General features: G+C 41.9%; 1 protein-coding gene across 1 annotated transcript in view; it reads left to right on the top strand.

The window, feature by feature from the left end:
* Positions 1-26,749, top strand: part of DCN (decorin) — a 61,015-nt gene that overhangs the window by 4,352 nt on the left and 29,914 nt on the right. The window contains exons 2-3 of the mRNA XM_077339028.1: positions 4,190-4,427; positions 17,609-17,721. Coding sequence (XP_077195143.1) covers positions 4,226-4,427; positions 17,609-17,721 — 315 coding nt within the window. The 5' untranslated portion in view covers positions 4,190-4,225. The remainder of the gene's footprint in view (positions 1-4,189; positions 4,428-17,608; positions 17,722-26,749) is intronic.

The following is a 26,749-nucleotide window of genomic DNA, read 5'->3' as shown; positions in this document are numbered from 1 at the left end:
TATCACTGTAGCCTGTAGACAGCCTGTAGACACTGTAGACAGTCAAATGTCAGTGGTAACATTTAATAAACAGAAATAGCATGGATAGCATGCTTTCTGCCAGGCTCTTGCAATGCTGGTGTATGAAATAACCATATTCTCCCTTTATCTAATGAAGTATCTTCAACACGTATTATTCTTGTAGAATATATATCTAAAAGTGACACAATAGTATCTATGGCAACATATCAATGGGGTTGTGTACTCACATCAAGAGCAGCTTGGTGTAGTGGTTAGGAGTGCGGACTTCTAATACGGCGAGCCGGGTTTGATCTTGTGCTTCCCCACATGCAGCCAGCTGGGTGACCTTGCCACAGCACAGATAAAGCTCTCTGACCAAGTAGTAATATTAGGGCTCTCTCATCCTCACCCACCTCACAGGGTGTCTGTTGTGGGGAGAGGAAAGGGAAGGCGATTGTAAGCAACTTTGAGACTCCTTTGGGTAGCGAAAAGCGGCATATAAGAACCAACTCTTCTTCATCTTCTAAACCTCTATAGAACCACAATGCACTTAAAAAGGAATTTAGTTAATAGATATCAGCCCAGCTCTTTTATTAGCTTGTGGTCGTAATAGCTCCTGAGCTAAACAAGAGCTTTTATGTGCTACATCCCTCTGAGCCTTTTCTATGTTGCTCAGGATCCATGAGGAAGCTTGTGACTCAATAGTAGTACACATGCTTTGCAAACCAAAGATAACAGGTTCAATCTAGTCAAATGGCCTCAGAAAAGACCTTGGACAGCTACTGCCAACCATGCTGAATGGACAAAGATCTGATCTAGTATAAGTTCCCCAGGGATCTGTCCTGGGGCCTGTGTTGTTCTATATATTTATAAATGATTTGGATGAGGGTTTAGAGGAGATTTACTTAGTAAATTTGCAAATGATACTAAACTGGGAGGGGTAGCAAACACAACCAAAGACAGAATCAGAATACAGGATGATCTTGATAGACTCAAGAAGTCTACTAAATGGAATAAAATGTTCAATAGGGACAAATGAAGTCCCTTCCATAGAATCATAGAATAATAGAGTTGGAAGGGACCTCAAGGGTCATCTAGTCCAACCCCCTGCACTATGCAGGACACTCACATCCCAATCGCTCATCTACTGTAACCTGCCACCCCTTTGCCTTCACAGAATCAGCCTCTCCGTCAGATGGCTATCTAGCCTCTGTTTAAAAATTTCCAAAGATGGAGAACCCACCACCTCCCGAGGAAGCCTGTTCTACTGAGAAACCGCTCTAACTGTCAGGAACTTCTTCCTGGTGCTTAGATGGAATTTCTTGTGAATTAATTTCATCCCATTGGTTCTGGTCCGTTCCTCTGGGGCAAGAGAGAACAACTCTGCTCCATCCTCTATATGGCACCCTTTTAAATACTTGAAGATGGTTATCAAATCCCCTCTCAGTCATCTCCTCTCTAGGCTAAACAGGCCAAGTACCCCCAACCTTTCTCCATACGTCTTGGTCTCCAAACTCCTCACCATCTTTATTGCCCTCCTCTGGACATGCTTCAGTTTGTCTACATCCCTCTTCAACTGGGGTGCCCAAAACTGAACACAGTACTCCAAGTGAGGCCAAACCAGAGCAGAGTACAATTCTATTATTCTATGATTCTATGAAGGCAAATTCGTTTACTTCTGCATCTGAAACATCTGGAATGGTTTTTGGCTGGATATCTAGTGCAAAGGTTAGGAATCTAGTTTTAACATTATTGGGTGAGATATCTGACTGTTTTATACAAATCTTTGAACATTGGGCTAAATGTTACTTAACTGGAAAAGAAACCAAGAACCACGAATGTGAAATGAAAATAAGAATGAGCCCTGTGACATCTTAAAAACTAACTAATTTATTGTGACATAAGCTTTTGTGAGCAAGATATCTTTAATCAGCTAAAATGTTACATTCAATTGACAGAATGTTTTACACCTGAAGTTACAATGAGCAGGGGAGGGGAGAGTACTAACAAAGAGTGGTCAGAAGAGAGGCCCTGTTTCCCAAAGCACAGATGAAAATAAGAACTAGTCAAAGTAATAAACCATTAATGGGCTTGTGGTGGTGGCAGACCACTCCCAACTGTTGATGATTTGGCACAGTAGGAAAGGAACCAAACTGGGGGATCCCAAGTCCCAACTGGGGACTGATCATTCTAATTGGATTGCAACCTCAAAAAAACTACCTGAACTTTGGCAGTGTTTTAATTTTTGGTGTAATGTCAACACATGCCAATGAAGAAATGTCACCTTAGCTATTAAATACAGCGATGCACAGGGAGGTTGATATGCTTCCCCCACTTATGTTTCTGGATTTTTCTGTTTAAAAAGTCTGAATTGTGTCTGTTTATTCTTTAGTGTAGAGGTTGAAATGGAACCTTTCATATGAAATACTTTTTAAGCTTTGTTTTAAGTAACTAACATTTCTTTTAATGTGACCTTAGCACTCTGGCAGTTGAATGGAAGCAAGGAAACACTGGAAAAATGAAAATGTTGCGAAACTGTGCAAACCACACTCAGCTGATATGCCAGTTATGGCACTTCCTCAAACAGTTGGGTCTGGACAGAATAGTTTACTATCATGTACTTTACACTATCATGTAATTTAAGAGCCTCTTGTGGCGCAAAGTGGTAAAGCAGCAGTCATGCAGTCTGAAAGCTTTGCCCATGAGGCTGGGAGTTCGATCCCAGCAGCCGGCTCAGGGTTGACTCAGCCTTCCATCCTTCCGAGGTCGGTAAAATGAGTATCCAGCTTGCTGGGGGGTAAACGGTAATGACTGGGGAAGTCACTGGCAAACCACCCTGTATTGAGTCTGCCATGAAAATGCTAGAGGGCGTCACCCCAAGGGCCAGACATGACTCAGTGCTTGCACAGGGGATACCTTTACTTTACACAGGCTTTTGAATTTGTTTGGAAAGGTCAGTTGTTCCAGAATGCAGCAAACAGCCACTGTCAGCTCCCCCTATGTTGAAAGATCTACATAGACTGTCCATCTTTTTTTCATTCACAATGTAAAGGGCTGGTTCTTATGTAGAAAAACCTAAAAGGTTTGGGCCTGGGAAGACCCACTTCCATTTTGCCCAACCTACCAGATGAGATCATCTTCCCAAGCACTGCTGTCTGTGCTCCCAGCTGTAAGGGGAACATAGAGGGGGAAAGTCAGATGAAATCAGAGGTAAAATTTCTGAGGTAACCAGAAACTGTGAGGTAAAATCAGTACAAGCATAGAGTTGAGTTCTTATATTTCAGGCTGATGAGAATGTCTTAAGCTATTCACAGTTACTTAAAATAGTTATGCTGAGAGGCTTTTGTTCCAGTGTTTTTTATAACAGTTTTGGTTTTCAGAAGATTGGTACACTCTTTTCAGTACCAAAACCCAAACTTTTGATGTGCCAGTATTCATCTTGAGTTTTTAATTGACTCTTAAGGTCTTTATAGGCAGTTTCTAACCACACCACTCTTCAACTGGGTATAAAATTCTTCTTTCACTAAAGATCTATCCCCTCTATTTGGCCCAACTGGGAATCTTCACCTACTCCCCAACATTCCTGCCAACTTTGTCCCAATTCTCTCTGTATTAAACTGCTCTCATCTAAGGCTGAAATCAGACTCAGGTCCATCAAGGCTGAAATCTGACTGTTTCCTCAGCATGCATTCTAGTCTTTCTCTGCTCAGCCAATGCTAACTAAGCAGATTGCTTGGGGCAGCCTGCCCCTCAAAGCTCTTTGTTTCTGTGACAAATTAACCTTTCACAGTCCTACAGTTGCTTGTACAATATTTCTAAGTTTCATAAAGGTATACTCTGTCCTACCTGCTTTCCTTTCCTTTAGGCGACAATCCCAAACATTTTTCACCCATGCTTTTAATTAAGAGGTTCCATTTTTGTAGTTGTTTTATGGGCTATTTTATTAACATCATTTTAGACTACTCCCTTTTATGTACTTTTATGCCTTGGCTTGCTTTTAGAAGTGGGTTTTATTGGTAGTATTTTAATGCACTTTTACTGGTCTATGGCTTCTCTTTATTATTTTTTATTGTATGCTTTGTTTTATGTCATTTTTCTAAGCCACTTTGAGCTGGTTTGAGAAGCAGCATATAAACTTTCTAAATCAATAAAATGCTACCAACTGGTAAATCTTTGATTTTGTTTCCAGATTCATTGCAGCTTCCAAGAATAGATGAACTAAACCATGAAGGTGGCTGTCTTCTTAATTCTGCTCCTGCCAGCTTGCTTTGCCAAACCATTCCATCAGAAAGGCTTGTTTGATTTTATGCTTGAAGATGAACCTGGTTCAGGTGATGAAGTTACAGGACTGCCTCCCCTTGCACCGGGCCCCACATGCCCGTTCCGCTGTCAGTGTTACCTTCGGGTTGTTCAGTGTTCTGATTTAGGTAAGATGAATAACAAATGACTTCATAAAATGTCTGCTTATGGTGGTTTTCAGAAAAGCTGAGTTATTTTAGGGCAGTAACGCTGACATAGCTAGTGATGTCTTCTGTCCTACTGTAATTTCAATGTAGCTTACTATGGTCATATCTGTATCATCATCTTCCTAAACTTATGTTGACAAGACAGAATTATCCAGAGGTCAGTGGTAAAACAGGCTGGGCCTTTGTGGTGGTTGACCATGAAAATAACAGTGTACGTTTGCTTTCTTTCCTTCCTTTTAGTCAAGACCACAGGGAATTTTTCTTTAGGTTAAAGTTCGCTTTCAATATTCTATATACGCATGTACAAAATATAATGGGTCACACATTCAGAATGGCACAGAAAGCCTAGGGAATTCAAAATTCTTTGTCTGTTCTATTAATCTTATAGTGCAATCCTACATAGTGTTACTGCAGTCAATTATATTGTAATTAGTGAATCTGTGTGTGTAAAGGGCCGTCAAGTTGCTCCTGATTTATGCCAGCCTTAACAAGAGGCTTTCAAGGCAGGTAGGGAGCAGAGGTAGTTTAGCATTGCTCTCCTCTGCAACGTTTTCCCTGGCTGTCTCCCTTCCAAGTACTGACCCTGCTTAGCTTCTGAAATCTGATGAGATCAGGCTATAACATGTTGCCTTCCCTCACAAATCAATGAGCCTAGGCTGGAATAAATTTACATAGTATTGTGTTTATAATCACATCAAGAAATTGTATAGTCTTGTGAGTGGTTGATGCTGTCATCAATTTGGCATACTGAGCATGTGAAGTCTAACCTTTACTGGAACTTGGTTTTTGGGGGGCCAATTAGGAACACTACTACTGAGTCTATCATTTTATTTTACAGTTACAATGAAAAAACATCATTGTTATACAAACATAAAGATGGAGCAAGATAAGGGACAGAAGAGAAATTTCTAGATGAGGAAAGCACACTTTCTCAACACCCCCTTCCTAAAAACATGGCAGACACCATAAAAGGGGCCAGTAAGCACCATGGCTCCAATGGGCAGCACACTGGGGATCCCTGAGTTAAAATATAATTTCACATAGCATTGCTAAAAATCAGGTAGGTCCTGGGGAATCTCCTGAAATTACAAATGATTTCCCAATGACAGTCCGTAGAGAAAATGGCTTAATTCATTCATTCATTCATTCATTCATTCATTCATTCATTCATTCATTCATTCATTCATTCATTCATTCATTCATTTTTTAATTTATACCCTGTATCTCTTGACAATTTCGCCTCAAGGGTAGACTCTGGCATTATGCTTCTTGCCCTCCTCAGGTTCCATCCTCAGATATTCAGGAATTTTCCAACCTGTAGTTGCCAACCCTAATTTCAAAATATTTCTGTATCTTATGATGCATTATCAAGATGAGTAGCCATATTAGACTGACTGTAACAGTAGAAAAGAGCAGGAGTCTAGTAGCTCCCTAAATACTAACTAAATTTTGTCTCATACCCTGACCCAAATTTTGTTAGACTTTAAGGTGTTTCAGGACTCTTACTCTTTTCTCCAGCCCATGGAGTATGAATAAGACAAATAATTGCCCCAACTGGAGCTATGTATGCCTTCTAAGTTTACCTAAATGATAGCTAGGACTGGAATAAATGTTTGAGTGGGTTACAAAGCTGACACAAATGTCACAGCTTTTCAAAACTCTAACTTGTACATGTTCATGCATCACTACTTTATATAAATGACAGAGAAATACCGTATTGGCCAGCGTATAAGACGACTGGGCGTATAAGACGACCCCCCAACATTTCCACTCAAAATATAGAGTTTGTTACATTACATTACAGTACCTGTTATTGTCACCATTGTGCGGCTGCAGCACAACCGCAGCGCCTCCGACCCGCCCCTACATCTTTCTGTGACCGGCACCAGTGCGCAAGTGCACATGTGTGAGCTCTGCATAGACAAGGGGCGGGGCGGAGTGCCGCTGCTTCCCACCGAGCAGAACGGGCCAGTCACACCGAAAAGGCTGGCACCCCTGTCTCACTGCTGATGCTCGCCACAGCCACGCTGATGACCCGCTGTGGCCACGCTGGATACCGCGCGATACTGGATGGTATGTAGAATGAAGTGGCCGAGCATCGGGAGGCCACTATGGGCAGCTATGTCTATCCCAACTGAAGTGCACCTGGCGTATAGGACGACCCCCCCCACTTGGAGGCATGTTTTTCAGGGGGGAAAGTAGTCTTATACGCCTGCAAATACTGTACCTATAACAAGAGTGGGAAGTAAGATTCTTTATTTTGCAGAAACTCTTAAGTGCTTAGAGATTCTTCAGGCCCCATATCCAAGTATCTGTGGCTGGATTTACTCTTTTACATCAGTATAGACCTTTGGTATTAGAAAAGTGATAAATGGCTGCCATTTTCTTACAAGAGAACAATTAAAATGAATACACTCAGAAATGCCATGGAGATAATGTTTGTGACAAAGTATAGATTTTCAGCCCCTTAAGTGTTTCTAACATTCCTACCTGTTAACTTTGTCCCAGAGAACTCTGAGGGACTCACTGAAACATAACTTGCCTTTGCATGCATAGTTCCACAAACTGAAATATATGAATATGAATGTGTGGGACATGTGCTTATTTTGAAAGTAGACAAATGCAGACACATCTGTAGTTCTTTAGATAAATTAATATTGGAATATATCTATATAATAAATATAATAAATAAATAAATATCTACATCAAATGTTATTATACAAGCAGTCCTCCATTATGAGGATCTACAATCGATCATAGCTGTAGATTCTACTTTCATATTACAATTGCTTGTAGAGAAGAAGCTAAACGTTTTCATCATCCAGAAAGTACAAATATATGAGTACAAATCTAGTCTCAGAATCTTCTCAGCAGTTTAGATAATGTGTACATATTGGTACCCTTTCCAATATTAACACAGGCACTTCATGGAGGACTTCTTTGCCTGGTGTCTTTTTACATGTATTTTTTACAAACTTGAGTCCAAAATTGAAATTTAAAACCACCCCTAATTGGAGCTAGTATTTCAGAGTCCCTTTGTTCCCACAATCCAGCTTCAGAAAGGACTTGCAGTTTGCAGCCTATCAAAATGCAGGGACAAAAGTCTCCTGTAGCTTTGTCAAAATAAAGATAAATTTCACTTCTATTTATTCCCAAAGATCCTTCAGGGAGAAATTCTGAAGTATAACAAAGGAGTTCCACAATGCACAGGAAGGAATCACCCGAACTGCCGATTGACATGGTGGAGGGCTGGCTGGAGGCTGCCCCAATGGCCTTTTCATGGAACGAGCTGCACGCATACAGCGTGTGCAGCATCCATGGGGGCAGGTGGGATCCAAGGCACCTATAAAGGTGCTTCATGTGCGGGTTCCACCCTCTTTGCCCCAGCATGCCATGGAACAGCTTCCCTCCCACCCACCCTATGTTGATGTGAAAACAGGCTTGCAGCTGTCTTTGAGGTTCATGTTTCATGGTTGATATTTCATCACAGCTGCGGGTTTGTATGGAATGGAGCCTGTTGGCAGGGAGTCCGGTTTGCGATTGGACTCCCTGGGGTTCAGGGCTTCTCTAAGAGGTGGCACATAAACGAGCATGGCTGACCCAGCGGGGGAGGTTAGGGGTTTGTTTTGCTAGGTGGCTTGAGGGCAGCCAACTGAGGTTTGTGTCCAGTTTTCTCCCCCACATAGGTTGCTTCCCTTAGTGATGGACGTCAGTAGGAAAGGGGATCCGCTCTCCCAGCTGGGAATGGTGCAGATCCCCAGGGCACCTCTGTACTCCGTGGGGTGTTGGTGCAATCTGATGACTACTAGATCAGACTCCCTCTTCCATGCTATGCCAACCCTTCCATGGGGAGGTTATAAATCTGTGGCCTTGTGTATACTCAATAACTGTGTGTTGCATCTTATTCCAGCCCCAAATGCCCTCCTGCAAGTCAATTACTCTACTGGTATCACATGGATGAGTGATGTCCATCAAAAAGTGTTAATGTAGAGTCATTTAATATCTCTTGCAATGTGATATACACTATTCACATCCAGATTCAGCATGACTGGAGCTACAGGATAGGCACTTCCTCTATGACTGATTTCCCCACCCAAAAAATTGCTGTTTGTGCCAGCTGCTGAAGGTCCAGAACTTTAGCTGAAAATTCTGCTGTGGTATAACTGTTCTAGTTGACTACTGTCCAGAGTTCCTGCTCCCTAGCATACAAGGGTGGAACATATCCTGTCAGACAGCCTATTACTGCTTATATTATGCATGCTGAAACTCCCTCTGGACTAAATGATCCAATGTGTAAACATATTTTTGAGAGCTCATTCAGCTGTCCTGGGAGTTGATGGTAATACCTACTTAAATGCTTAGCAATTTGGGTGGAGGCTCCATTTTTTGGTCGGGTTTAATCATTTCAATGCATTCTTGCTCCAAACCACTTCTTAATTGTTCACACAACTTTAATTCTATTCACAAATACAAGAAATATAAAGCCACGTTTTTATGCATCCTGTTCATCTGGTTTGAGTCAAAAGCTCTGAATTGTAAGAACTGAGTAATTGTAAGAACTCCATGTCTGAGCAATAAATTTCCATTGTTGATTTGATTGCTCTTGAAGATCCAATTATTAGTAAAGTAAATTAATATGTGAAAAATCTATGTTTTGTGAAGGATTCTCTATAATGTAGGAAATTATTTGCCATTCATATTATTCTTCAGAAATTATTTAGGGGAGAGTTCATTGTACTATGGCTTTCAAAGAAAGTTTTAAAATATTAATATATCAAGTAATCAATTTAAAAGAAGATCTACTTGATTTGTAAACAGTCTTATAGGCACTAAGTAGTTCTCATTAAATCTAGTAAAGACAGAGGCATTTGTTTAGGAGCGTGCATTTTGGTCTAATTAGGCTGAAATCTACTGTATATCAGCCAATAAAAGCACCAAAGTAAGAGCTGTAAAATACCAGAGTCAATCATGACTGAAGATGTCTATTTATCAGCCATTAACTCCCTTCCAAAGGCTACCCAAAATTTTTAATGGTGCATGTCTCTTATTAGTGCATGTATTGCAATGAGGAAGCCAGACTGATAAGGGTCAAGAATTGAAGCTTCATCTAGGTATGCTAGAAGTTGGTCTGCAGCAGCCACCTTCCCTAGAAAGTTGTGGGATGGGGCAGTAGTTAGCAGGTGTGGCTCCTTCAGTCTAGTTAGATCAATCTACAGTGTGGCACCCATTGGTAATTATTGATCTCCTGGAGGGGCAGCTTTTAGATTCTGTTTAATTGTGATTATTATGACTAATATGCCATACTTTTATGTATTGCACATATAGTAGCAATTCATCTTCAGTTGTTTGTTACCAAGAAAAATACAGTCTGAAATTAATCTCTAGGCTTTGTGACAACTGAACATAACAGCTGTTTCTAAAAGATAGAGTCTGCCAGGATTGTTTGTACAGTAAGTCATAGAATCATAGAGTTGGAAGGGGCTATTCAGGCCATCAGCCCTAAGCATCCTAAAGCATCCAAGAAAAGTGTGTATCCAACCTTTGCTTGAAGACTGCCAGTGAGGGGGAGCTCACCACCTCCTTAGGCAGCCTATTCCACTGCTGAACTACTCTGACTGTGAAAAGATTTTTCCTGATATCTAGCCTATATCATTGTACTTCTAGTTTAAACCCATTACTGCGTGTCCTCTCCTCTGCAGCCAACAGAAACAATATCCTGCCCTCCTCCAAGTGACAACCTTTCAAATAGTTAAAGAGGGCTATCATGTCCCCTCTCAACCTCCTTTTCTCCAGGCTGAACATTCCCAAGTCCCTCAACCTATCTTCATAGGGCTTGGTCCCTTGGCCCCAGATCATCTTCGTCGCTCTCCTCTGTACCCTTTCAATTTTATCTGTGTCCTTTTTGAAGTGAGGCCTCCAGAACTGTACACAGTACTCCAGGTGTGGTCTGACCAGTGCCGTATACAATGGGACTATGACATCTTGTGATTTTGATGTGATGCCCCTGTTGATACAGCCCAAAATGGCATTCTCCATTTTTGCTGCTGCATCACACTGCCTGCTCATGTTTAGTTTAAAATCCACAAGTACCCCAAGGTCTCGTTCACACACAGTGTTACCTAGAAGCGTATCCGCCATCCAGTAGGCATGCTTTTCATTTTTCTGACCCAGATGCAGAACTTTACACTTATCTTTATTAAATTGCATCTTGTTCTCATTTGCCCATTTTTCCATTGTGTTCAGATCTCATTGAACTCTGTTTCTATCTTCCAAAGTATTTGCTAGTCCTCCCAATTTGGTGTCATCTGCAAACTTGATGAGTAGTCTCTCCACCCCCTCATCTAGATCAGCGGTCCGCAACCTTTTGGCTGACGCAGACCACTGCTCCGGAGTGGGGGGAGAGGGCAGGCCAGGGGCCCGCGCACGCGCAGCAGCCCCAGCGCAAACGCGCATGTGCGGACTGCCGCGCACGTGTGTTTGCGCCCAGCAGGGGCGCAAACGTGCGTGCGAGGCAGTCCGCGCATGCGTGTTTGCGCCGCTGCCATACCAGCGGCCGCGGCTCCTCTTCACGGCCACTCCGGCCACCAGCAAATCGCCCGCCAAAGCGGGCCGCGAAGGCCTTGGCACCAGGCCGCGGCTCCTTCTTCCCTCCCCCCCTGAAGCGAGAAACTCACCAGGCCACGAGGAAAGCGGCCGCCAAAGCAAGCTTCTCTTCCCTCCCCTCCCGAAACAAGAAGCTTGCCGGGCCGCGAGCTAATCGGCCGCTTTGGTGGCCGATTTGCTCGCGGCCTGGCGAGCTTCTCACTTCAGGGGGGAAGGGAAGAAGGAGTGGCGGCCTGGCGCCAAGGCCTTCGCGGCCCGACACCGGGCCGCGGCCCGCGGGTTGGGGACCACTGATCTAGATCATTAATAAATATGTTAAAAAGTACCGGGCTGAGCACCGAGCCCTGAGGTACCCCACTAATCACCTCCCTCCAGTCTGATGAAACACCATTGACAACAACTCTTTGAGTGTGGTTCTCTAACCAATTCCCTTTCCAACTATCTGAAAATCCAGATTGCAGTCCTTCAATTTATCCATCAGAACATCATGGGGAACCTTATCAAAAGCTTTACTAAAATCCAAGTAAACGACATGATGTAAACGACAAGTCTATGTAAACGACAAGTCTATGATGTTAGTAGGAAGACACAGATACCAAAGTGTTACTGATGTAAATTAAATGATTTGTTGGCATTACACAAACAAATTGCCAAGTGCAAACTGAGTCAGATTCCGTAGCATGATGCAGGGTTACACATAATTGTGGTTATCTGGTCGGAGAGGTCTTCCATTGAAAAACTCCATGTGGATAAGATTTAGATAAGCTTTAGTCAAGTTCTGGGCACGTAGCCATCCCTTAACACAAGTTTTCTTGCAATACTAAGAGATGTTGACCCAGTTTTTCCAACTATTTGCTGCTGGATATTTCTCATGCAATGCACAATAATCCCTCAGTACTTTATCACTGCAGTCTCAACAAAAGTAATAAATGTTGATAGCAAATGATATGGAGTCAGGGTCTAAATCCATTTTGTACAAAGATGGAGGTTGTAACTGTCAGTTCAGGGCCAAAAGGGTATTTAATTAATACAGTGCATTCAAGCAACCAATCAAGGCAATGGAGACAAGGAGTCGTTCAGTATCCTGAAAGCTTTGCATGGTTCTTCAACAATTCAAGTATCACTTTTTGGCAGTTCAAGAGAGAATTAATTATTAAGATACAGAGTCTCATCCACGTTCCCTGTTTCAGGAACATGTGGCAAAAAGTATAAAGAATATAAATAGCTGACATGCTGTATGACAATGAGCCTAAGAGTTTGGCTGGACTCTATAAGGAAGAGTTTGCCAAGTGACTCTGTAAGGAAGGCTAAGCAGCTGACAAACTAGAAAGAAGCCCAGAAGTAAGAGAGAAGAATTTTCAGGGTGAGGAGAGGCAGGAGAAAAACAATGTCAGGTTGTTTTTTTTCTTAAATTTCAGTGTCATAGATTTTGGTTCTTGATGGATCTTGATTGCTCATGTTCAGCAACATCCGTTGCCTATAGCACTGCTTTGCTGTTTGTTTGTTTGTTCGTTTATTTATTTATTTCTACACCACCCTCCCTTTTGACTCAGGGCAGTTTACATATAACAAGAAGAAGAGCAAGATAATTGATAAATTCAAGTAAACAATAGTAACAGTGATTTTAACTGGTAATAACGGTGTGTATAGCATCTTGTTAACTTGCTAACTATATGACAATTAGATCTTCGTACTTTATGATCCTCTGATAAAAATTACAGTGCTTCAGTGCCTGTGTGTTGGGGACATTTGCTGTTGGTTCAGATTTACATACATTTTTGCAAAGATCTGAGAGACGTTATTTAAGGAGGATCTGTGCAAATCAAGTCAGGCATACCATTAACAAGTAGATATTTATGCAAGAAAAAGACTCTTTTTGCCTTGTGCTTCTGTTTTTAGGAACAGATTGCATGTAGAACTCATATATTTCTGAGAAACCACTAGCTTGTAATAAGGAAAGGGAAACCAGGGTTATAGCCAGAAATTGGCATGTGGTACCATAGCATAAGCATGTGGTTACTTTGCGCTATGCAGACACTTGGATCAGTTTGATACAGGATATCTAGACACCAATTCTTTTGGCACGCATGAGTCAGGGAGAAGAAACGATAACCAGGATTTCAAGTACTAGTTGCAAAGTAGAATTAATGAGTACTTACTCAAATAATAAACAGCATGGGCTGTGGAAAAGATGGCAGAATATTCACCAAATGATAAAAACAAAAGATAAGGAAGTTTATAGGCACAACAGCTCAGACTGAGTTCAGACTGAGTCATGTGCACAAGTTTTCTAAAAACTGAGGTACCCACACAACGCCTTATGCCTTTGTTTGTTTTAAACTGTAAATCTTTCCCACAGTTATTAGGGTAGCAGACTTTGGGTTACGCATGAGGTAAGTTGGGGGGTGGGTGGAGCCAGCAGGACATGAAGATCACTGAGGCAGCAATTGCATTTAAATAACAAATAACCGCCCTTCCTGGGCTCTGTCCCCAAATCTCATCTGGAAAAGGCCTAAACCATAGCAACAAATATCTCATCAAAACTATAATACATCCAAAACTATGAGTTTAAGAAACTCTAGCTATGAGAAACAATTTATAGTAGCTACTCGTACAATGAGGAAAGGCAGCATGGTATTGTCTGATCTTGTCAAATTTTAGAAGCTGATCAAGGTTGTTACTTGAAAGGGAGATGACCAAGGAAGACTCTGATAGCACGGCTTCCCCTGGGCTCTCCGCACAGGCCCGCCACCTCTGGGAGGCAGCGGGCCTGATCGGCAGACTAAGGTAAAACCATCCCTGGCCCCCTTGGCCAGGGATGGTGAGGCCAGCAGCTGGACTGATTGCCTACTCACAGTGGTCAGTGTGGCTTCTGAACAGAGATCTGGCTTGTGCTGGTGAGGGCCCAATCAGAAGGCGCTTCGCCTGACTGGTTAGAACTCTTGTCCATCCAGGTGAATGACCAGCCCCGCCTACTATCCGCCCACTTACCCCTTAACCAAATATGATACCGATCATCGAGTGGTTTCAGATATTATAATGATTATGGAGATAAAGCGAAAAAGTTTTGAAGGTTTTAAATATGAATATGTCCATTAATTTTTCGATGGTGGTTTCATTTCTTATCTTTCCTCTTGTGTTTTTCTTTGGGTTTTTTTGTTAAATAATAAATTAAAAACTAAAAGGAGAAACTGAAAATATGATTAACAGATTGGACAGTTATGTTGCTAATAGTTACTGAGGGTCTATACAAAAGTTCAGCCTTCAGTACATTTAGAAATTGAATAGGAATATATTCCAGTATGGTCATCTTCTAGGAAATTAAACTCTTTTAAAGTAAATAGAGTCTAAAATTATATTCATAAAACAATCTTCAGTCTAGGAGCAGACTATAAAGTAGCTGAAAAAGGTGAGACCTTCTCAGTTTAAGCAAAAACATATATTTTGGCCTTTTATCTTTCTGCTTGTTAGCCCTCATCCATTCCCAAACTCCAGGAACCTGTTCACAGCCTGTATCTCTAGTTGACTTCTTCCAGCAGCGTTACATATATATTGAAAAGCATGACTGACAAGGTAGTCAATGGGCCAGGTTGCAGCACTCTGAAATCAGGGTAGAACCAGAACCACTGCAGAATACTGCTTCCCAGTCCCAATCAGGAAGAGTGATCTGGAAGGATGTTATTAAAATGATGCCTTTCTTGGCATGGTCATCCCAGTTTCCCCTTTCCACTCTCAGACAGATTGTTTTATCCTATAGTTGTGAACCATCCCAAGCCCATTTGTGAAGAGTGGCAGTATACAAGCTGAATACATTAATAATTAAAAGCCACCAAGAAGTCCAGAAAAATTAACAGGATTGCCTTCTCAGTATATAACAAAAACAGGAATATAAGAATAATTTCAAAATTAAGAGGTTAGAATTTAGTTATGAAATTTCATTAGAAGTGTAGTTTTTACAGAGCCAATAAACTTCACATTTTAGTTTTGGAATATATATGAGAACACTGACAGATGAAAAAGTCTAAATTTTAGAAATCATGCTAGATACTTTAATTATACTTGGACATTTTACTCATTACACTCAGTGATAATTTAGTTGTTTACTAAAGTGGAAGAAGGATAAATCACAAGAGGCACATTCTTGCTGTAACTACTCTGATTATATACAATTTGCTCTCTTCAGAAACATATCTAGAAACATAATCCAAACATAGCCCTTCTTACAGCAATTCTTATTGGCTGAAGTTAAGAGAAAGCACCTGGAAAGTTTCCAGCACCAGGTCCCTGAACTTCATCTAGAAGTACAGTTTAGAATATGACCATAATTAGAGTATACAAATCTAAATCAATGCATATAAAAACTTGATTTGCCATCATACACATTTGTTTGAAAGGGAGGAGAAGAGAAACCTGAGGGACAAGTGATTGATCTAAGCAAAGGAAAACGGGGAAATATAAGTTGTTTCCATAAAGTGCTTCCACAGTGTGAATACTGAAAAGAAGAAATGCTTTGTGTCTAATAAAACACATGGGGATTGTTGAAAAAGCGGAGGACCTTAAATGGGTTCATAAAATTTAGTTCCATTAACAGAGAACTGGACTATTGCTGTTCAGACCCAGAGGTAACCATTCTAGTTGCCAGAGTTTTAACTAAGATGCTTTTATAATATGCTGCCTACCTTTTATTTTATCTTTTATAGTTTATTTAATCATTTTAAGATCCTTGGTTATGTAACCCCATGGCCTATTTTATCATTTTGTTGAAATTTTAAACCCTATTTTTATGTCTTATACATATTTTATGCCAATAAAAGGTTACTGACTGACTGACTGTTCAGATGTATTAGGCACAATAATAGATTTTCATGCTATTTTTATGTGATGGAACACCTCTTAGGGAGGAGCTGCAGCTCTGTTGTAGATAGGGATGGGCAGGAACAGTCTATTTTAATTACTTCTTTCCACAACCTGGAAATCATCTGCCATTAATCACTATCCTTGAGATTTTTATAACTCCTTTGTTTTTGTGAACAACAACTGAACCCAAAAAAACAGATTTTGTTATTCTAGCAAGGAACTATCCCATCTTCATCATCATGCTACATATTTGTTGTGATGCAGTTTACCAATTTAATACTAATTTACACTTTCCTTATATCTGTAGTCTTATGATTTTTGTTTCATTGGCTGAGGAAGTGTGCATGCACACGAAAGCTCACGCCTAGAAGAAATGTTTGTTGGTCTTAAAGGTGCCATTGGACTCAAATTTTGTTGTTTCACAAACAAAACTGATTCATTAGGTACCTAAAAGTTTGTGATGATTCATGGCTCACAGACTTGGCACACCATGAACCATGAATCAAAATGAGCCACATTTTCTCATTTCATGCCCATCCTTAGTGATAGAGCATCTGCTTTCCATGCAGAAGGTCACAGGTTCAATTATTAGTGTCAATCAAAAACATCAGGGGGCTTTACGCACCGGGATCTTTGTTGCAAATTGGTCACTGAATGAAAAATCGCCATTTAAAATAGTGGAATTCGTCGTTATGCATACCTGCCTTTGTAGTGGAATCCAGTTGCGTTTTGTAGCGTTTCCCACAGCTTCCGGTCTCGGCAGAAAAGGAAGCGCTATTGCCAAGCTCGTCCCGCCCCTGGCCGTCAAGCAGCCAATGGGCAGCCGTTAGCATGCTCCCAAACAGCCCCTTTCCCTTTAAGAAAGGTTTTTTTAAAAAAAAAAAAAACAGACCCATTGTAACGAATCTGTGTAGATTCGTTGCAACGGAGAGACCCATCCAGCTGCCTAATGTGAGCTGTCGTTTGATCGTATGATCGTTGCCACGCTGCCTCGAGTGAAAAAAAAAAAAATCCCCCCCCCCCTTTCACGGGCCCGATTTTCGGCTGAATTAATGTGTAAAAAGTAAAGGGACTTTATTTCAGCAAACGGGCTTTTCTGTGGTTTGTGCTTAGTGACTAAAGGTGAAGGACTGAAGCCAGGGAAGCCTCTAAACAGAAAGAGGCTCGCTGGTGCGTTTATTCCCGCTCGCTCGGAGAAAAAAAAATGGCGATCGCTTCGCCGGAAGATCAGAGAACAGAGCCAGGGGGAGGGACTTTGTAGAAACCGCAACAATGTTAACGCACAGGTCTTTTTCGCTAGTGTTGCAGATTGGTTGCAAGAGTGTAGCGCTTTCCGGAGGGTGAATCCACTTTTTGGGATTCCCCTGAAAGCGCTACAAGGAAGCGCTTTTTGCAGATTGGTTTCAGGTGTGTCGCAGATTGTCTACGACGTCGTGCGTTATGGCAAATCAATAGCGTTTCCAATTGGCAACCATTGTGCGATTTTGAAGGCGTGCAAAAAGCCCCCAGGTATTAATTGATGTGAGACATTGGAAACTCTGAAAAGCTATTGCTTATAAGAGTAAACATTATGGATCTTGGTAGTCAGATTGGGTTAACTCAGTACAAGGCAGTTACACTTGTTCTTTCAGCCATTTTGGTTCTTTTATGATAAATTGTTTATCTTAATTTCATAATTACAGGCCTGGATCAAGTTCCAAAGGATCTTCCCTCAGATACTACTCTTCTGGACTTACAGAACAATAAAATAACTGAAATCAGGGATGGAGATTTCAAGAATTTGAAAGACCTTCATGTAAGTTCTAACAAAAGTGTATTCAGTGTTGGTTGTTATCTATATATGTGCCATAGCTGATAAATGGCACCGACATTGTGGGAACATGAGAGTTACATATGTACTTCCTGTCCCATATAATGGCCCTTTCTAGTGACTACACTTGTTCCTACTTGGATTGGGATGACTGGAAATAAGGAAAGCAGGGCACTATTTCTGTGAGATTACTGTAGCTATGGAATCAGGTGTAGACAAACCAATCTATTTACTGATCAGTCAGTATATAAGTTGGGTTACCCTGAACTCAGTCAATTGGAAACTGTCAGAATTCGGTTGTGTTGCTAACAATGTCACTGAGAGGGACAGTATAACTGAAGTGTCCTAAACCGTATTTCCACACTAACTGGCTTCTACAGAATACTAAACTGCTGCTTGGAATCACAGCAAGAGCAGAAATTGGGAGAGGGGGAATTATTTGGCTTACAGTGTGAGCTAAAGGACTACAGCCTTTAGTGGCATTACTAGAATTCGTTGTGAACACAGACCAAAATCAGTCTGTAGTAGAATTAGGCCCATAGTACAGTGGTTCTCAGCCTTGGGGTCCCAACCCCAAGTGGGGACTCCTGGCCTCTTCCATAGGGTCACCATGTTGGTGGTGGTGGCAGTGGTGGTGGAGGCCGGCGGCGGTGGTAGCAGGCGGTGGCCACAGCAGAGCCATGGCAATGCCCACCTCCACGCTGCCTCCAGATTGTTCTTTGCCTGCACACCTGCCCCCTGCGTGCATGCGCTCTCGTGTGCGTGCCACCACCGCACCCATTAAGCCATTTGTGGCACAAAGGCATGGCAACACAGAACATGACATTGGCGGCATTAAATGCAATCTGATGCATGATCTGATTTGGCTGCAAGCAGCCCTAGAGCTCCTCCCCCATATATTCAAGATTAGGTGGACTAAGGGGGGAAGTTGTAGTATAATATCCTTCCTGGAATGCCATAATAGGAAGTGTTGGAATTCAGTTAAAGAAAGCTCACACCCTGAATAAATCTTTGTTGGTCTTAAAGGTGCTACTGGACTCTGATTGTATTGTGCTACTTCAGACCAACACAGCTACTCATTTGAATCTAAGGGTGTGTGTGTGAAAGATGCACATGCAATTTTTTTGTTTGCTTTAAGACAAGGTTAAGTAGTCAGACAGAAGTTTGGGGTATTTCTATCCAACTCCCAAATGAAAAACTATTTCTTCTATGATCATTTTTTCCAGGGGTCACTTTGAAGGCTGCTTGCTTACACACATAGGTGTTACAATTGGTCTATTATACCACAAGGTTGTCTTGCTGTTGCCTATGATAATAGATTTTGCTATGGGAAAAAAAAATCTCTGCATGAGTTTCATGTTCAATGTCTAACGATATAATCTCTGCCCAGGTTGTCTGTCCTGCTTTGTGCAAAATCTGTCTCCAGTTATTTATTACAAACGTTTCAAGGAGCTGAGGAGAAGGCAGATGAATAGATTTTTCTAGAGTATCCTGCTGGCTTGATAAGAGTTTACATTATTCAGCGGTGGTCCCCAACCACCGGGCCGTGGCCCGGTGCCGGGCTGCGAAGGATCCGACCCCGGGCTGCAGCTCCCTCTCCCCCCCCCCCGCAGAGAGAAACTTCCCAGGCCGCAAGCAAATTGGCTGCAAAAGCGGCCGATTAGCTTGCGGCCCAGCAAGCTTCTTTTGGGGGGGGGGAGGGAATTAGGCCACATGTGTCGCACATGCACGTTTGCGGCCGGGCATGGCGAAACGTGCATGCGCGAACCTGCCGCACATGCATGGCATGCATGGCGGCCGGATCGCCCTCCCCACCACTACCGGTCCGCAGCCTTAGAAAGGTTGTGGACCACTGTTATACAGGAAAAGAAAATGATTGCTGTGATGAGTTATAAACTGTAAATGGTATTTATTCCTTCAAATTATTGTACTGTCTTAACCAGAGCATATTATTAGAAGTAGATTCTGTACCTTTATATCAGCATTAAAGCACCCACTGGTTCTGTGACTGTTAGTCTGTGGGAGGTGAGCATGATATGTATTGTCATCTATGGCAAACTATTGTTCCTGCTTACTATGAGATCTAGAAAACCAATATTTTCCACAGCAACTTCACAAAAAAAATCAATACATGCCTAGGACATGGGAGCAGTCTGTATTTCTTAGATGTGTACACTTGAACATTTAGTAAACATGAAAACATGAATCTTATTGCCATAGAGGCTTGTCATGAGTATGTACAGTTGAACTGTATCAACAGAAATATACATCTCAAGTCGGGGGAACATTGAGCATTAATGTTAGCTGATGATGACATTGGCCCACATCTTTATAAGGGACTGTTCCACAGAACAGAGCAGTGATAGGATGATTATTTCAGTGATTCCTAGCCTTTAATCCACTACAGGCCTCCAATGGCATAGCATTTTCAGGTATACTTCTGAGGCTTGGATTCAATGACACCCCTGGGTTTGATGGTCAACAGCCAATTCCTTACCACTCAGAAGGATTCCCATCAGTGGAGCATGAAATGTCTTATCACCCCGCTCCAATGATAACCCCTGATCACCCAGTGATGTTCTGGAGGGAGGGAGGGAACTACCCAGGGACAGAATTACTGAGGATTCAGAAGTCTGCTGTTTTAGGGTAGAATGAGTTATTTCCATCTCTGACAGGATTCAGTTCCTTTTCTCTGAGTAAGCACTGTGATTATGCGGCCTGCTCTTTCTTGAATGCTTACATATTTAATCCCAACAAGGCAGACATGCTACTGATAAGCAGGAGGTCTGCTCTGGTTCTTATGGTATCACCCATCCTGGATGAAGTTACACTCTTTTTGATGGAACTGGTGTGTAATTTGGAGGTATTCTGGACTCAGACCTATGGCTGAATAAATAGGTAGCTACTGTGAGAAGAGTCTTTTACCCACTTCAGTTGGTTAGTCTAAGCCTTTCCTGTGCAGAGAAGATCTGGCCACTGTTGGTGCATGCAGTAATTTACAGTAGATTAATGCAATCCACTGCCCATGGATCTGCTCTTGAAAATGTTCAGGAACTTCAATTGATGGAACATCCTGCAGCCAGGATGTTGACTGGAGTGGGCCATAGGGACTATATCACTCCATCTGCACTGGCTATCAATTTTGGCCATTTACTCTAGCCTATCTGAACTGGTTTCCAGTCCCTGTTCAGGCATAATTCAAGGTGTTGGTGTTGGCCTTTAAAGCCTTATATGGCTTGTAATCAGCACACCTGAAGGACTCCCTACTGGCTTAAGAACCTACCTGACTACTTTGGTCATATCCTATAACCAAAGGGAATCCTTCAGGTTCCCTTGCATTATAAGATTAGGAGAGAGAGCCTTTTTGGTTGTGTCACCAAAACCCTGAAACTTTCTCTACAGAGATACTTGTCTGTCCCCTTTTGTTGCAGTCTTCAACCAACAGATGAAGACTTATTTGATCTTGTACTTACTCTGTGATCCCTCTTTCCTGACTTTGTTTAAATTGTCATTTTAAATATTTTTATACATGTATTTTAGAGCCTCTTGTGGCGCAGAGTGGTAAGGCAGCGAAGCTGTCTGAAGCTGTCTGCCCATGAGGTTGGGAGTTCGATCCCAGCAGCCGGCTCAAGGTTGACTCAGCCTTCTATCCTTCCGAGGTCGGTAAAATGAGTACCCAGCTTGCTGGGGGGTAAATGGTAATGACTGGGGAAGGCACTGGCAAACCACCCCATATTGAGTCTGCCAAGAAAATGCCAGAGGGCATCACCCTAAGGGTCAGACATGACCCGGTGCTTGCACAGGGGATACCTTTACATTACATGTATTTTAGCTTTTTTATTTTAATGGGTTTAAAAACATGTTTTTATTATGCATGTTTTTCATCTCTTAGCCACCTTGGGACCTCTAATGAAGGCAGAAAAGCACAATATAAATCAGTATAATTCTTAACATGGCCAGATCTGTGGTTACGTAAATCAACAGCCTGGAGCCATGAAAAGACAAGACAGGTCATTTTACAAATCAGAAAAAATACCCTTTCAGGGCTGTTTTAGACTTTGTGGAAGGATACTTCAGGATCAAAGCAACTAGCAATTATCAGGTGACTAGCAACCACCCAACTTGCATGACTCACCCAAACCTTGGTGCTTACTACTATTGAAAATTAGCCACCCATGCAGTGATTTAACAGTCTAATGTACACTTTCTCAACCAGGGTTCAGTGAAACCCTGGGGTTTCTTAACAGCCCTGGAAGGGTTTCCTGAATGGATGTAAGTTAATTATTTTTATATAGTTTTAAAATTTGTTAAACATTTTGTGGGGACCAGAGGAGGTTGTAGGTGAAGATCTCTGGGTGGGCACATACACAGCTATGCTTCTCAACCATATTCTGCACAATTGTGCTACTTCTGTGGTTTCTTGAAGCCTCAAGAATGTTTCAGGGGTTTCTCAATGGTTTAAATGTTGAGAAAGTTTGGTCTAATGGTTAAGAGACTAAGATCTGAGAGATCCAGGTTTGAATAACCAATCTGCCATGGAACTTACAGTTACAGACACTGAAACTTACAGTTGTTTTGAGGACAAAATGGAGGAAAGGCAAATTGATGTTAGTTACTTTGTGTCTCCATTGTGGAGAAAAATTGAGTATAAATGAAATGATTATAGGTGAAGGAGGATAGATAAAAGGTGAGTTGATGGATGGAAAGGAGAGAAGGAAGCAGGGAAAAATCAGGACAGGGAATTGCCAGTAGAAATGAAAGAGAAAATAGTGTGGAGTGGGGAATACAGGAGAAAATGAGATGTTCTCTGCAAGTTCCCACAACACAATTGGGCCAAGTACGTCCCAGTGTCTGAATTCTATAACTGGGCCATAGTTTTGCTACATGGGGAGGAAACGAAAGAAAGCTAAAGCCAGGGGTGCAGATAAAGGTAAGTTTGCTTGTTGATGAGGAGAGAAGGCGGCAAAAGAAAGGAAGGGTAATCCTGCCAGAACTCAAGAGGACTCAGATAATTAAGAGTTCAAAAATCAGTTCAGGTCTGTTAATCTAACTAGAGACTCCACCTCACACAAGAGAATTCCTTAATTTTTTAACATAATTATAATTCTATATTGTAACACAAGTGTACTATTTCAAATAAATCATTGGAAGAATATACAAGAATTTTGTGTCCATAAGTGGAAAGATAAATAAAATCTCCTGATTATATAATATTATTCATTACCTGCACTCATAAGGACAAAACTTTGGTCTAATTTACAAAGATTTTTTGTAATGCAAGATAAGAAGAATAAATTTCCTTGTTTTTGGATTGTTCTTTCCCAAAGGAAAGTACCCACACCAAAGGGATCACTAATTAAACAGCAGTTCCTCAGAATGTTACCGAGTGAAATGGATTTGGGGATAATTCTTCCCTTCTCTATATCCATATCATAAGAACATGAATAAGAAATGTATGGAGTCAGACAGCTGATCTTGTAAGATCTGTAATGTCTGCTCTTGGCTGGAAATGGCTCTTTATGGTTTCAGGCAGAGATCATTCATATCATCCATCAAGTGATCATTTTAATTGTAGATATCAAGACTTGAACATGTGACAGTCTGCATACAAGGAAATGCAGAAGCACTACCCTAGAGTATGGCTTCCGCCCCACAATCATAACTTAAAATCAGCCACCAGAAATACATGTACTAGGAAGGTGGACCTATTTTAAATTAATCAAAGTATACTAGTAGGAGCTGCAGTCTTTCCAGTTAAACATATATATTCTATATATAAAACTGAAAAAAATGCATATCAATCATTATTTGAGTACCCTGCTGCTTCCAAATTGTACAGTATAGTTGTCCAGCAACTATACATCCTAGAAAATATGCTCTGAAATTCACAGTAATTAGGGAAAAGGAAGTGCTAGGATTTTGGTATGTGTGGTGGAGTGGGTATGTAAAACATATGGAGAACAATATTACTAAGCTATCAAACTAGTAATTTTCAGGGACAGGAACTACAATTGACCGGCCATTGGTGTGTTTTAGAAGTAGACTTTGTAGTTCTAACTTGGGATAATGAAACATATGCTCATGGTTTCTAAATCAACTGTAAACGTTTTTAAGATAGGCTTCTTGCTGGTACTGAACTATGTATGACCTTGTCCTCTCACAAATCCGGTCACTGCCGGCTAGCATGCAAAATTAAAACCATCCACATCTATCGTATACACAGAGGAGCCATCTGCAAAACATACCTCTTATTTTACTGATGATGAACAGGAAATCAAATACACTGGGGAGAAAATACACAACACATTTAGCTGTTCAAAATAATAGTGTCTTCTTCTTTGCTTCTCCTTCAAGCTTTCCCTCCAGAAATGGCTGTCATTGCAGCTGTTTATGTATTTTTTGGTTTTCTTAAATGATATTTTCCCTTCTTGCCAATTTTAACAATGGCTGGCAGAAGTTTAATTATAAAAGGATTTAGAATGGTTAGATATCAAAACACAGAGATATGAGCCATCTGGGTTTTTTACATCCTTACAAATAAGATGATGCATTCAGTGACCAAAAATGTACTACAGCTGTGCTGTACTAGTCAAAATGATAAATAAAACTTTGAGTCAGGAATAATTATAGTTTTTGAGCATATTGAAGCACTTTTCAAACATAAGTGCATTTAATCTCCATGTGAGAGTTCAGGTAGACAGGAAGAAAGGATTACATTTCATATCATACAGAAAGTTCACATAACATCCTCTGTGCTTCATTGGCTAAAGAGATAGCCCAGGAGCCTGTGTCAAGCCCTGAACAGCCACAAACAGCACCAAAAAGTGGTGAAGACTTAATTGCAGCCGCCATTGATGTGGCAGAAAAGCGGGCAGCAAGAAGATGCACTGGGAGAGGAGCCCTGGCAGTGTGGAGGGCAGGTGCCACATCATAAGTGGCATGCCTGTGTTGGTGGTGAGAGGTGGGGGCCTGGGGCACTTAAAAGGCACCACATGCGAGGCACTACTTAAAAGAAACCACCTTTTATTTATTATTTATTTATGTGTTTGTTTGTTTATTTATTTATTAGCTTTAGATACTGCCCTTCCATATGGCTCAGGACGGTTTACATATAACAACATGGAGGGATACATGGAATGACCTAACATACAATATAGTCAAATACATCAACAATAATCCAATGGTGATTCTGAACAACACAATTTCAGTGGTCTTAAACAACAACAACATAACAGGAATAGTAACTTAGCTAAGGCCCCCAAAGAGGTCAGACTGGTTCCGGCCATGGAGGGGATGTCTGAGGGGGACCTGTGGATGTTATTTAGGTTTGGTCAGTCTCAGGCAAATGCCTGGTGGAGGAGCAGCCTTTTGCAGGCCCTGTGGAATTGTTGGAGTGCAGGCAGGGCCCTGATCTCTTCAGGGAGCTCAATCCACCAGATGGGGGTCAGGACAGAAATAGCTTGTTAAGGACTGACCTGCTTGTTTGGGGCCAGGGATCACTAGCCAGTTGGAGGTGGCAGAGCGTAATGCTGTTTTGGGGTTATAGGCAGAAAGACGGTATCTCAGGTACACTGGACCCAGACCATGTATGGTCTGGAAGGTAAGAACCAAAACCTTAAGCCTGATCCAGAATTCAGTTGGAAGCCAGCTGAGTTGTTGAAGTATAGGCCAGATGTGGGATTTCCACAGTGTTTTGGCCACAGCATTCTGAACCTATTGCGGTTTCCTGGTCATGGATAAGGCTAGGCCTATGTAAAATGAGATACAGAAATCCAGTCTAGAGGTGACTGTTGCATGGATCACTGTGGATAGGTCTTCTGGTGCCAAGTAGGGCGCTAGTAGCTTGGCTTGGCAGAGGTGGTAAAATGCCAGCCGCACTACCTTTGCGACCTGGGCTTCCCCTGTATCCTGGTGTTGGCAAGGTGGTGAGCTAGGAGTTTGTGATCGACAATGTCAAACGCTGCTGATAGATCTAATAGTATAAGCAGTGCTGACCCGCCTCAGTCTAGGTGGCAATGGAGGTCATCTGTCAGGGCGACTAGCACCATTTCCACCCCATGGCCAGGCCAAAACTGAAGTGGGTCAAGGGTTGATGTTTCCTCCAGGAATGCTGATATTTGGTCCACTGCAGCCTTTTCAACTAACTTCCCCAGGAATGCTAGGTGTGAGACAGGACGGTAGTTGTTGGGCTTCTGCAGGTCCAGAGATGGTTTTTTGAGAAATGGGAGCACCACTGCTTCTTGTAGTCCTTCCAGGAATTCTTCCGTTGAGAGGGAGAGATTATTTCCTGGAAGGTGCCCCCCAATTCTTATGTCCATTGTTTTTAGGAGCCATGATGGACATGGGTCTAATGAGCAAGTGGTTAGTCTCGTTGTTAGCATCCTGTCCACTTCAGCTTTTGAGAGTTGTCTGAAGTAACTCAGTGTTCTCTCCAAACACGGCCAAGGGGCCTCTAGCTCACTTTCTATGTCCAAAGTTGGAGGAAGGTCATGGAGGAAATTCAAGATTTTTCTATGAAGTGACTTGCAAATGTCTCACAGCTGGTATCCAATTGGCTATTATTTTGGTGCCCTTCATTGAGGGCAGTGAAGGATTGAACTACCTTGAATAATTGTGCTGGGCGTGAGTGCACACATGCGATGCATGTCGAGTAAACGCTGCATTTCAGTGACTTCACCACCATCTCATAGGCTTTTATCTGCATTCTATAAGATGCTCTCAATTGTTCATCATGAGTCTTCCTCCAAATTTGCACTTATTATTTCAGTTACTGTTTCTTCCAGTGAAGCTGCTCAGTATACCCGGGGTCCTGCTTGAGAAAGGGGCAGAGCTGATGTCTGGGAGCTATCTCATCAATGTGCCAGCCCCACCACCAGAGCAGCTTCCCTCCCACCCACCCTGTTTCGTTGGCTGATATGTCTATGTCTGAATGGCCACTGTAAATTGTTTATAAATTTCATTTCACCACAGCTGGTGGCTTTGGGCATGGGATGGGGCCTGCTTGGGGGGAGTT

Source organism: Paroedura picta, chromosome 5 (genome assembly GCF_049243985.1).
Source record: "Paroedura picta isolate Pp20150507F chromosome 5, Ppicta_v3.0, whole genome shotgun sequence".
In the NCBI taxonomy this organism is placed as follows: domain Eukaryota; kingdom Metazoa; phylum Chordata; class Lepidosauria; order Squamata; family Gekkonidae; genus Paroedura; species Paroedura picta.
The sequence above is the reverse complement of the archived record's forward strand: the minus strand, read 5'-3'. Positions and strand labels throughout refer to the sequence as shown.